Below are 12,706 nucleotides of genomic sequence, written 5' to 3'. Positions count from 1 at the left end.
AGTCCCACTCCTAGAAGTCAATAGGTTAAAGGGCACATAGTTTTGGGAGTGGATGTAGAGGTTGTTAACTCTTTCATTCCCGATAGTGCCACTCAATAGGTTTTTCTCTGTCTAACACCAGACAATTTATAGAAAGTGCTACCTGCGGCAGAAAGGAGAAATAAGTGCCGTGACAAAAATTGATTTGAGGTCAGGTGCCACTTGAAAATAACACATTACGAATGAAGAGGTTCCATGGCATGAATCAAATAAGGCATTTTGTAGTTTGTAGTTTCAAAATATTTGCCAATCTTGAAATAGTTCATTAGGATCCTTAGGCGTGGAAACACAATAATTATTAACCTTTACACTTAAACAAATAGATGAATTTTTGGTTTTTAAGAATTTCTGTCGCTCATAACCCAACGCGAAAGAGGCGTTTGCAAATCACAATACTTTTACCAATTTTGATGATGAAATACGCGGCTTTTCGAGTCTTGTGAAACCCCAGACAGGAACGTATTGTACATGTGCAAACGTCGGCTTGCTAATTGCACAATTTGCCAGTTGTCAAAAAAAGAAAGAACGAGCCAAAGGAAAACGATGTTCCAGGAAATATAACCTCACTTCATAAAGATTATACTTGTTTCTTACAAATATAATAAAAAGCCCTGGCATACAATTTCGTCAGAGGTTAGCTAATATGGATATTATCAGTGTTGTGCAGAGTTCAATTTCGGTCATGTACTTTGAAGTACAAATTTTAAACAGAAAATGCCTTCCGCAACATAATGTTTTATTTCTTATTTACCACTTGTACATACTTGATTAACAATCTTAAGCTTTCATGGCCACTCACCTATCACAGAAAGCTGATGGAGGTCGAAATTATCTTGTCCAGTGGAGAAAATTGCAGCCACGAGGTGGTAAAAGATCTCCAGCGCCTGCAATAACGTAAGGCCTTTAGGTCAGCATTTATTAAACGCGGAGGACTGGAACGAGGAACCATTTTTCCCGCCCGTAAAGGGAAAAGATTTGCAAGGGGGAGTAGAGTGTTGTGCAATTACGAGAACACTTTTTGCACAGGTGCACGACTAGGCGAAAAATTCAAGCGAGCCCCACGTTTGCCAATCGATTTCGTGGTCCACCCATTTTCCTTAGCCAACCTCAAATCAGCTGTGATTTTTGCGCTTCATGCGTTTTATCATGAGTTCCTGAGGCCCGTTTCTCGAAAGTCCCGATAACTTTTCGGGACCGAAAAGCCATTTGTGAAAATGGCAACCGCTTGTTTTGGAAAGCCGATCTTTTGACATGTTTTCAAGGTAACAAAAAGAAAACTTACTGTGACGTTTGATCACTTAAATCCTCTCCGTTCTTGAGATACAAAGGGAATTGTGACACCCGAAAATGGCCCGTAAAGTTTCGGGACATTCGAGAAACGGGCCCCTGGACCCTAAAGCCGATGACACACGGTTTTTTGGGAAGCAGGGATGGCGCAGTGGTGAGAGCACTCTCCTCCCACCAATGTGGCCCGGGTTCGATTCCCGGTCCCGGCGTTAAATGTGGGTTGAGTTTCTTGTTCACTGTCTCCTTGCTCCGAGAGGTTTTTTCCACTCTCCTCAAAAGCCAACACTGCCAAATTCAAATTCGATCCGGAATGCACGGACATATGTTGAACGAGCTCCTGAGCGCTTTTAAGGTGTTCCTTAGGTAAACAATTTCCAATTCCATTTCCAACATCCTGCAACACTTGTTGCTCAGCAAATGTTGAACAATGTTACATAGACGTGTTGAACGGAATAGAGCTGGCCTCAGTTGTTTAATTGAGTGGATAGTGCTATCCACCGGGTAAATCGGTATCCATTGGATAGCGCAATTGATTTCGCTATTACTTTATCCACTGGTTAGTGATTTATCCGGCGGACAGCCCTGCAGTGCGCGCGGCTGTCAAATGTGTGCTATCCTGTCAATCATTTGCCCTTTCACTGGAAACTGTGCATTTCTGTGCGTAAATGACGTTGTTTTCGATCTACCACCCTATGGAAAGGACGCTACCAAAGTATTTTTTCGCAAAGTTAACACAAATAAATACATTATCAATACAATTTTGACGTCTTCTTACGCTCGAAAATACCAGACTGAATTCGTCTAAAAATAGTAAGAAAAAGCGCAAATAACAGGCAAAGAACGAAATCTGTCGTTCGAATCGCCGCTCTCCGGCAACCTAGTTTGGCGCCAATGTTTGTTGACAAAAACGTTGCCACAAAATCTTTTAAATGGTTTTCTGGTCCTTTAAAACTGCGAACCTATTGACTTGACGTCGGATAGCACAGTTTTTTCTCCCTGGCTGAATTCTGATTGGTCAATTTAAATTTCAGTAGCTCTCACAGTATGCACGGTTGATACGCTATCTCAGACCTATTGAATAATTTGAAAAGGGCTTTGGTTGATGGTCTTATCTCTTAATGATGAAGAAGAAGAAGAAGAAGAAGAAGAAGAAGAAGAAGAAGACGAAGACGAAGAAGAAGAAGAAGAAGCAGAAGAAGAAGAAGAAGAAGAAGAAGAAGAAGAAGAAGAAGAAGAAGAAGAAGCTTCTAAGAAACACACCCAATTCAAACCACATTCAGACCAAAACGGCTAAAAAACCCTACCCTTTAGGGCCGCACATACCTATATTGCGCATATAGGGGCTAATATTTTTCAAAGGTCCCTTTGGAGGGGCTTATTTTTGAAGGGGCTTATATTCGAAGGGGTTTATCTACGGAGGGAAAGTTGCGTTTCCAAATTAATTGGGCTAGCCTTATAGTTTGAGGTAAATTTACCGATTTTGCTTTGTTTTCTTTGTATTTGAGGGCGAATTTTCCAAGTACAAGCTACTGGGGGGCTTATATTTGGAGGGGCGACTTAACGGGGCTTTTTGTGCGTTACCGCTTTGGGGGAGGGGCTTATATTTGGAGGGGCTTATAAAAGGAGGGGCTTATTTTCGGAATTTTACAGTATACATCAATGAAACGATGAAAAATGGAGGATATTATTCTAAAAATAATTGGGTCTGAGAAACGATCACTCGCCTGGCAGTCATTGTACTGAATTAGCTTACTACATGATTTGTAGCTTTAATAGTAAGTAGCATTTTTTTCCCATCTTTTGCTGACTTCATTCAGCACTACAGTCATCGATAACCTCAAATTAAACATCAACTTCTTGCACAAAGGTTCTATTGAAGGAATCAGTGAGGATCATTCCTTGTTCCTTAAGAACACCGATTCCGCTTATGACTCCGTCGCTTATGATCTGACAGTGAAAGTCGGACTGAGCGGAAGCGGAAGAATAAACCAATCACAATACTCGATTCCAGGCATTATGATTGGTTGGTTCTTCCGCTTCTGCTTCCGACTCCGACAATCTAGTTTTCACTGGATCATAAGCGACGGAGTCATTAGCGGAGTCGGAAGAAAATGGAAACGTTCTGATTCTTCCGTCGACTCCGATTCCGTCGAGCTTATGACTCCGCTTACGACTACGATCTTTGATTTTCACTAGGTCATAAGCGCTCTTACGACTCCGACTCCGACTCCGTCGCTAGTGAAAACCAGTCTTAAGAAGGAGCCTAAGAAGGAGCCCCAAGTTTCAAATCGAGCAAGTGCACAATGGTTTTGAATCGAAGTGCGCTCTCAATGAAAAACACATGCGTGCCAAGAAAGAAAGCCCACAAATCCTTTTCTAAACGAAGGTCAGTGGCATACACGTTTGTCTGTTCTTATTTTTCATTCGAATCCAAAGAATGGGGACATGAAGCACAAACTGATCCCTCTGAAGAAAATCAAATCACGTGGGTATGAAGATCACGTGACCCCGAATGACATTATGAAATGATTTTTACAATTCCTGGAAGAAAGTTAGCAAGAGTGGTTATTTGACTTGTTTCTCCTGGATAGTAAACTTCCTTAATTAAGTTAATCATAATTATTGTAAGAATGCTAGAGCAAGTAGTCACTTGACAAATCGCTGTTATGTTTTGCAGAATTATCGCTGAAAAGTTCCATTAGCGAAATGTGAAGGAATGTCCGTCCAATCTTGTGGTTAGAAGAAACCAATCGTAGCGCAGGTCGATTTCTTTAATTCAAATTCTCAGTGTATATAAAAAGAGATAGCTTACGTGATATCACATAATCACGAACGTGACGAGACAATTTTCAGTTTACCTCGCACGTGATGGAACGGAGTACATTAATTCACCACGTCACATCTTTGAGGTCTGGAGCATCTCATGGTTTGTGTGGGTTTCACTCAACTGATTATCACGTGATTAACTTAAAAGATCGAGCTTTTGTATTGGTTTCTCTAGACTCGAGAGATTTGTTCCAGATTCTCAGTTAGTGTGAAATGGCCCGGATCGAGGTAGGAAATGAATACTACTCTGTCTAAAGGCGCTGTTACACTGCGCAATTTTTCGTGATCCTTTGTCTCGCAACGCCATTGCGAGCCATTGCGAGACAGGGTGCAGAAATCATGGCCCAATGTAACATACCTTGCAACGGCCAAAACGTTGCGAGACGAGTTGCAGAAACCGTTAACTTTCCGCAACGGTTGCAACGAATTTTGTATTGCGCAGCTGCAGTGTAACATCTGCCATCAACTTGTGTCACAACGGTGTGACAGCACCTTAATTAAAGGTTTTTTCTCGCGCTCGCTTCTTCCTCTATCCGGACCATTTTTTCACTTGTCCCCACCAACTTAGATCCTGGAACAGGTTGCGGGAAGAATGAATGTGACCCCTTGACCAAGCCTGGGGGCAATAAATCTCGAAAATTTCGAAAGTTAGGCTATCTGTCACGAAAAAATGCCTTATTTAGAAATTAACTTGGCGTTATTTTCTAATCACTGTTTTTCGCTTTGAGAGAAACCCTGTTTGGAACAAATCGGTCAAGAGGCTCATATTGCGTGTTCCTTTGGGCATTTTAGCAAAAAAGAAAGGAAAAAATTAACCAAAACAAAACGCCCACCTTTAGTCCTGACCTCACGTCAGCGATAAACCAAGTGTCCGTCTCTCAACTCTGCAATCATATCTTTTTTCGAAAACACCAGAAGCGTGAATATTCGAGCCAATCAGAAGTGTCGTGCCAGGGCCTAAGGAGCATAATATTAAAAAGGCGTTGTACTTGTATGTGGTTGTGTTGTTTTCGTGGTCAAGTGCGAAGAAGTTTGCGAGGGTTTTGAGCACTGAAGGTATGCCATGTCAAGCTAAAAGTAATTGTTGAATTGATTGTAGAATTGTTAATGCTTCCTGCGAATTAGCGTTGAAAGGCAGGCTGATTTGATCTTGTGAATTCTGATCTGAACAGAGAACATGGAACGACGCTTTACTTGGGCATTAATAAGCGTATTAAAAATTATTTGAAAGTACCGAACATGAGAGTAATGTAAAAAAAAGTAATATAATTTTGAGAAAACTGTTACCTCCTCCGTCAGTTTGTAGTAAGATATCTTGACTGCGTTTGGAGAACGAATAAGAGTTCTCGAGGTCACTTGACATCACCCTGGTCACGATATGTTGTGGAGTATCACGAGACTTTGTATGCAGTTAAAAACGTTTTTAAAATTTTGTTTAACAAAAATGCGATGATGCTTGCGAAATGAATGTCGCGGGTATTTCGGTCGATGAAAGCTAAAGGGTTGGGCTGGGCCTGCATTTGCGCACCTAGAATTACATTTTGTCCTCTTACTAGTTAAAGAATTTGTTACCAGGTTTCGCTTAGACGGGTGTGATATATCGGACTGATTTTTGAACGAGATAGCCACTAGGAACACCCTGAAAGTGGGTTCTGTCTTTCTAGTAAACAACGAGTCGAAAAAGAAAAAAAAACTTGGCAGAACATTTTGCGGTGACACAGCTGCACGATTTAATTGCGAAGAACAAAACAGTCCAAGGTGTTTGTCGACTGGTTATTTCTGTGGATGATTCCTTACGTCTCAGTTTTGAAATAATAAATTAAATATTCAGAAAATTATGCCCATCTTTATTCTAGCCCCGTATTGATCGGTGGACTTTATTTTGTGTTGACTTGTAACGTACAACATGTCACTATCGCTAATATAAGGCCACAGTTTTGTCTTTCGTTTTGGTAGATGTACTTCATTGTACAGTACTTTTTGCAATTGTGTATTTCATTGACGTCGAGGGACGAAGCGCCAGTTAAGTTTTGTCAAATTTTCCCACCACACCACACTTAACTCCAAAATTTGAGGAATATCGTTATAAATTATTAGGTCAGCTCTTTAATATTTCAATCCATCTGGACGATCGGCCACTAATTTTAGAACTGACATACTATGTGACGAATGATAAAACTACAGAAGCGTACTATAAGTATTTTTGAACAATGGCAAAATGTTCATGAAAGTGTTGATGATCAAGTATGGGAAAAATTCATTTACCTAGTTATAATTTTGTTTTTTTTGCATTTGTTTGGCTTTGTCAAGTTAGTATTAGCTAGCTATTTCTTGAAACATACTGGAATTTAATTAAATATGTGGTAAAATTTTTCGGTTTTTTTAATGTTGTGTAGAGTTAATATTTTTAAGCAGGTAATAAATAACCTGGCATCTCACTTTTTCGACTTAAGTTGTCCGATATTTGATTGTTTTCCCCAAAAGATCGAAAAGAAGTTTCTTGTTTGGGTGTGGGTAAATATTGCTTATCCAAAAAAGCATAATATGGTATGGTTGAAGATCTCTTTAGACAATTTTATGAATATTATTAATTCAAAATAAATTCTTGCCATTTTTTAAGGCGTTGGACAGCAAACTAACATGGAGGGAGGAGCAAAGCTCATCAAGTATTTGGTTGTTTTCTTCAATTTTATTTTCTTTGTAAGTAGCCTGATATATAAATTTTGACCTCTTCCTGTCAAGTGCTATACATTTATATTATAACTTCCAAAAGAGCATAACAGTCAGCTTGTTTTGAATTGAGGCAAAGCTTTGAACTGAAAATACAGTAACTGTAAATTCTTCCTGTTGCCACAAGAAAACAAAATTTGTTTCAATCTCTACTCAACATAATTTTTGCAGCAAAAGGGGCATTAAATCACCTGGATAAACTAATTTCTTGTTATATTTCGCAAAAAAGTGAGCAAATCAGCTATGGAGACAAGCTACTGTTCTTTAGGGATGTTTTATGCCCTGGCTAATGCATTCACACATTTTTATAAAAAAATTGTTGGATCAACATTGTCAGATAGTGTAGCATGCATGTTTGATGACTTTTGTTCAACAAATTTTGTTGGAAGAATGTTTTGATTTTTGGTCAAACATTTTCTCCAACATACAACAAATGTTGATCGAATCATGTAGTCACGCTTTCAACAATGTTGTATTGCAAAGCTAAGACTAAAGTGACATGTTTCCAACAATGTTATATGTGCATCCAACATTGTCAGAAGCGTTCTTACAACAATTAGTGTTGGGACATGTTCTTCTAACAATGTTACAACATGTAGTCAGGCCATTTCTTAAATGCAGTTATGCTTTTGTCTTGGATGAAGGGTGTAGGGTATGTCTTATTCTTTTAGAAGTGTAAACAGTCCAAAATATTTGGCAAGAAGAAGGGAGCGGGTGAGAGACCTTAAAATATATACATGCGAAGCATGGAACCTTGGGGTGACCATACAGTTTAGTTTTAGGAGTGAGGGAAACAGTTGTTGTTCCCATCTTGAGGAAAACAGGCTCCAGTTGTTCAAACAATGGATAAACTGTGCTATCCGCCGGATAAATCACTATCCACTGGATAACTCAATCGATTTTGCTAGTGTTTATTCACTGGATAGTGATTTATGCGGTGGATAGCGCTATCCATCGTTTGCACAACTCGGGCCTGATGCTTTTTTTGAATGTGTAACCAATGAAACTATAACATGTCTGAAATCATTTAAATAATATTTTAATGACTTATAGAAATAAGCTGGTTGTATATGAAAAATAAGCCCTAACATCTTCACCTATAGCAAAAAAAAAAAAAGGTTTTTACTTTGAAATTTCATTTTAATTGTGCTGTAAAACTCGACAAAATGATAAGCTGCTTGTTTCATGCTGCTAGCTGAGCTTGTGATTGGAAGGCATACATATTTTATACCTCAGTTGATTGTTGATTAAGTGACTGCTGATTTTGTGAACTCTGTGCCACTTGTGCAGCCAGTTGTTAGAGGAAAAAAATGGTAGGAGTTGACATATGTGTTTTTTAAGGTTGGATCAATTAAGGCACTTTATAAGTACAGTATTAAATTCTAAGAGGTGATGACTTCACCTTCAACATACCATTATTTTATTATATTTAATTTACCTTTGTCTGTTTGGAGGTGTTTGGTTGTGTTCTGATTGGTTATGGAGCCTGGGCACTCATCAAGTTTGGTGACTATTCCACCATCACTGAAGGATCTTATGCAGTTGGTTCCAAAGTAATGATCGCTGCTGGAGTTTTCATTGCCCTCATCTCTTTCTTTGGGTGCTGTGGAGCATGGAAAGAAAACCGTTGCCTGTTGATCATTGTAAGTGAAGAAAGTAGCTTTAATGTTGCGTCAAGCAATTAGAATGCTCTAGGAGAAAAACTCCTTGTATACTCTGACCTTGACAAAGAACCAGGGGGGAGTACTTCATGGGCCGGTTTCTTGAAGGCTGTTTGGCGGTAACCGTTGGTTCAGAGGTATCAAAACAGGGACTCGACATTAACACTCACCTGTTTCCCATCTTAGAGTAAAATGTAACGCTTGGGAAGTAAAAAAATAGAAATGAGCCAGAATACTCACCTGATTTGGAAAGTAAATTTTTGACTATGACAGAAAACCAATTTTTTGTTTTAAAGGCCTAATAAGCCAAATGTATGCAAATCAAATGAGCAAGCAACCCCTAAACATTGAGTGATTAGCAAACGTTTGCCATGATCACCTCATTTTCCGCCATATCAAAGAGCTCCTGTCTGAGGAAGTCTGGGTACAACAATCACAGGAAAAAGTTACATGTGGAAACTGGATGTGCCATATTGGATTGGGGCTTCTCAATAAGATCAAATAACAAACTGACGGTACCAAGAAACATTTTTTAAATTATTTCTGTGGTAAGCAACTTTAATGGTGTAATCCATTTTGGAAAATGAGAATCTGAGACGGAAATCAACATTTGAAAGTGGTGTCAAAAGTTAGTGTCAAGCCTTGCAAAACCTAAAGATTTCCTTGGTATTAAACACTGGTTACCCAGGCCAGGTTATGAAAAGAATTTTAAGAAATGGTCTATTTTCTACTCACATGTAAACATATTACGAGACTTGTATGTGTAGCTCTTTATTTAACTACTGCCTCGCAAAGTGTATTTTCTTTGGTCCAGATAAAACTTCGTCTTGATTGGTTGTAGAGTGAGAGTAAGTGTAGCTGTCGTTATATATTGATCTAATTAGTGTGGAAGTGTATTATAAAAGAAGGAACCAGGTGAAGCCAGGCTTGGTATGGTAATGAATATGTCTGCTTTCCACCAGTGTGGCCTAGGGGTTGATAATGGGACTCTAGTGACACCATTATTATATCTTTATTTACCCTCTGTTAGAGTAGCTGGGTGTAGCTAATACCTCCCAAGCATTTTCCCTCCCATTGTGAAGCAATTTACTTAGTTATAACCTTTGTTTTATTCTTTATTCAGTTCTTCATTTGCCTCTTGGTTATTTTGTCTTTGGAAATTGCTGTTGCCGTTTTGGGTTATACCAACCGTAATAAGGTTTGTACTATTCCAGAAATTTTGCTTTAATTGTTCTTTAAATAATTATTCAATGCCGAGGCAAGGTAGCATCAATTGCAGAAAATATGGCAGTAAATTCTGAGTGATTTTAATTTAAGTCTTTGACATTTGGTGCATATATAGTTCTTCCTTTGTACATCAGCTGTTTGGGGCAAGGAAATCAGTTTAAGTTTCTCACCATTAAAATTTTACTAATCTTTTACTAACCAAGCGTGAGGGCCGTACTAGGGAATATTTGCCAGAGGTCATGGCAGCTTGAGGTCTGGCAAGGTTCATACAAAATGACCGAGGGCCAATATTCCCCAGTACATGTTCCTGAACAAGTGAGGTTGGTAAGTTTTTGTTACATGGCATTGTTTCTTTGAGTGATAATGGAGACTTCTCCACATGGTGAATGTTTGTAATCTTTGTCTTCCACCAGCAAACTTTGAAAGGTACCAGTAACCGTTTACATCAAAAGTATTAATTCCGCTTGCTATAATTTTAATGTTGTGATGAAAAAAAAAAAAAAAAAAAATTGCTTTTTCAAAACTTTTTGTATTTCGCTCAACTTGCATTTACCTGGAGAGAGAAAAAATAGGGAAATGGACTGTTTCCATGATAATGATCTGTACTGTAAAATCAGATTGCTCTATTTAGCCTGAGAATTGCTTGCCATAATAATTATAAGTTTATTTCTCTATTCTGTTTCCTGCTTCCAAAACCCATATAACAGTTTGTGTTTTGGGCCCCTCTTTGTCATAACATCCTTTGAAAAACTTGCAGAGGTCCTCTTAAGCTTATATATTGCCTCTACATCATTGCATAAGGTGCGTTTAAGGTCATTCCATCTTCAGCCCTTTATCGCAGAAAAATGTTTACCGGTACTATTCATGTTGATCAAAAGCAAATTTAGTGACAAGGCCTTGCAGTTGGTCCTTTTTCAGAGCATTCAGCTTTTGTCCACACCCATCTTTAGAAGGTCGTTCCTTAGGTGATATGTTTCATCCATGGATGCCAACTGGAAGTGAGCTACAGGCTTTTATTCATTTAACCCATTAACTCCTGAACCCACCCCCCATTGAGGAGCAAAAAAAAAAAAAGCATTAGACAGAGTAAGATCTGTGAAGTCGAGTTTGTACAACATGTACATGCAAGCCATGTGTGAGTCAACTCTCAGTTATTGAAAGCTTATAACCATTTTAAAATTGGTACTTTTAGACTTCAATACTGTTCATATTTGAAATGGGTGCTTGGACTTGAATGGGAGTCAATATGTGAGCCATGCGAGTTGACATGCGTGATTTGCATCATGACAGTCACTGGCTCTCAGTTAAATGTCAAGAGCCATTATGTCTATCCCTTACTCCTAGGAGTCATTGGGTTAAATTTCTTTAATTGACACTCACAGGTATACCACTTATATTATCATTGTTGCCTTCTGTAATTATCAAGACAAATGCTGAATTGGAATTTTGTGTGAAAACTATATATATAATGACCCAATAAAGTGAAAAAAAAACCAGTGCCTTTTACTATGATCTATCACTAAAAAAGCCTTTGCTTTCGGTAAAAACATAATAGGAAATTTTTACATGGAGATGTCATTTGCTTGCAGCTACCAGAAAATTTCATGCCTTGTTTTTTGCTTACTTATGCTGGATTTTAATTTGAATATTAGAAATGCTCATGAAGGCAACTGGTCGTGTAAGGCTTTGGCCAGTTGTTCAGTAGTTGACCTTTGGGAAGAAATTGCAAAAATCCATTTGAAAGTGTGACCGCGGGTTCAACTAAAAAGTGATATGTTATTATAATGTTATTATAACTTGTGATATGATGACTGATCTCTTAGGTGGAGAATGAATTTGACGTCGAGGTGAAACAAGCAATTAAAGATAAATATGTGGGTGACCAGCCAACCAAGGATGCAATTGATGGACTACAGCGAGAGGTTAGAAAGCAATGATCAATATCAAGCTCTATATATAATATTGTGTTGTGGAACCTCTTTTTTGTCCATCATGTATTAGTACCCCGGTACATACCAAACAAGTGAATAGTGCTTTCAACACGTTCTGATTGACTAGCTCAGGGCTGAATAGCAAGTAGTTATTCAACTCTGAGCAAACAGAGAAAAACAAAATGGCTGGCCAGCCGCTTTAGTTGACGAGGAGCAAATTTTATTGATATTCAGTTAGTTATTCAACTTGGTGTGGTGTGTACTAAAACATGATTACTCGTGTTATTGTCAATGAAAGTGTTGGAAATTATTATACCTAATATTATGTTAATTATTGGATTTCCCTGATTTATTATCTAAGTTAAGAATTACAAAAGAGAGAAGTGATCCTCATACTTATTTAGACAATAATTTATTTAAGCAATTGTCTCTTGGAGACACCTTAAAGATTCAGGTGGCTTTGATGGGGGTTTGAAACCATGACCTCTGGCTCTTGCCTTGAGATCCGGAGATCCCGGGTTCAAGACCTGCTCTGACGACTTGTTGAATTTGATCCTGGTAGTCCCTGGCTCAACTTCCCAGCTGCTGCACTTGTAAATAGCCAACTGGTTTGCCTCCGGCCAGTTGGGATTCTTAACAGTTGTTGTTATTGTTCTGTTCTGTTGTTTCGTTGTGTTTCATTGGCCCTGAAAAGCCCCTATGGGGAGCGGTTAATTAAGTATGTATTGTACATGTATGTATTGTAAATTGCTCTACCAACTGAGCTATGAAGGTACTCAGTTTTGAGCAGGTCAATTTGTTGGGCTTTTGTGTTGTAGTGAAAAGACTCAAAATTATGAATGAAATAACATGTATATTTGAACTGTGATTTATGAAGGAAAGAGAGAAGGGAGGGATCCTTGTACTTTTCTGCGTAACTTATAATAAGCAATTGTCTCTTAGAGACACCTTAAGAATTCAGGCTAAGCTTCGACATGTTAAGAGCCTGATATCATTTTTACTACC

The 12,706-nt window shown here is 38.5% G+C and overlaps 2 protein-coding genes across 3 annotated transcripts in view; one reads left to right on the top strand and one right to left on the bottom strand.

Annotated features, from left to right (window-relative positions):
* Positions 1–5,045, bottom strand: part of LOC138014560 (nucleosome assembly protein 1-like 1) — a 36,445-nt gene extending 31,400 nt beyond the window's left edge. Inside the window, exons 1-2 of one of the 2 annotated variants that reach the window (XM_068861666.1) lie at positions 4,986–5,045; positions 839–923 (exon numbers count right to left, since the gene is read on the bottom strand). The gene's annotated coding sequence lies outside the window, so the exon portion shown is untranslated. The remainder of the gene's footprint in view (positions 1–838; positions 924–4,985) is intronic. The other variant, XM_068861667.1, reaches the window with a different exon arrangement.
* A 70-nt stretch (positions 5,046–5,115) lies between these two features.
* Positions 5,116–12,706, top strand: part of LOC138014562 (CD63 antigen-like) — a 13,006-nt gene continuing 5,415 nt past the window's right edge. The window contains exons 1-5 of the mRNA XM_068861668.1: positions 5,116–5,208; positions 6,773–6,852; positions 8,337–8,525; positions 9,667–9,741; positions 11,594–11,692. Coding sequence (XP_068717769.1) covers positions 6,793–6,852; positions 8,337–8,525; positions 9,667–9,741; positions 11,594–11,692 — 423 coding nt within the window. The 5' untranslated portion in view covers positions 5,116–5,208; positions 6,773–6,792. The remainder of the gene's footprint in view (positions 5,209–6,772; positions 6,853–8,336; positions 8,526–9,666; positions 9,742–11,593; positions 11,693–12,706) is intronic.

Source organism: Montipora capricornis, chromosome 8 (genome assembly GCF_036669925.1).
Source record: "Montipora capricornis isolate CH-2021 chromosome 8, ASM3666992v2, whole genome shotgun sequence".
Classification (NCBI taxonomy): Eukaryota; Metazoa; Cnidaria; class Anthozoa; order Scleractinia; family Acroporidae; genus Montipora; species Montipora capricornis.
This window is presented reverse-complemented; position numbering and strand designations above follow the sequence as displayed.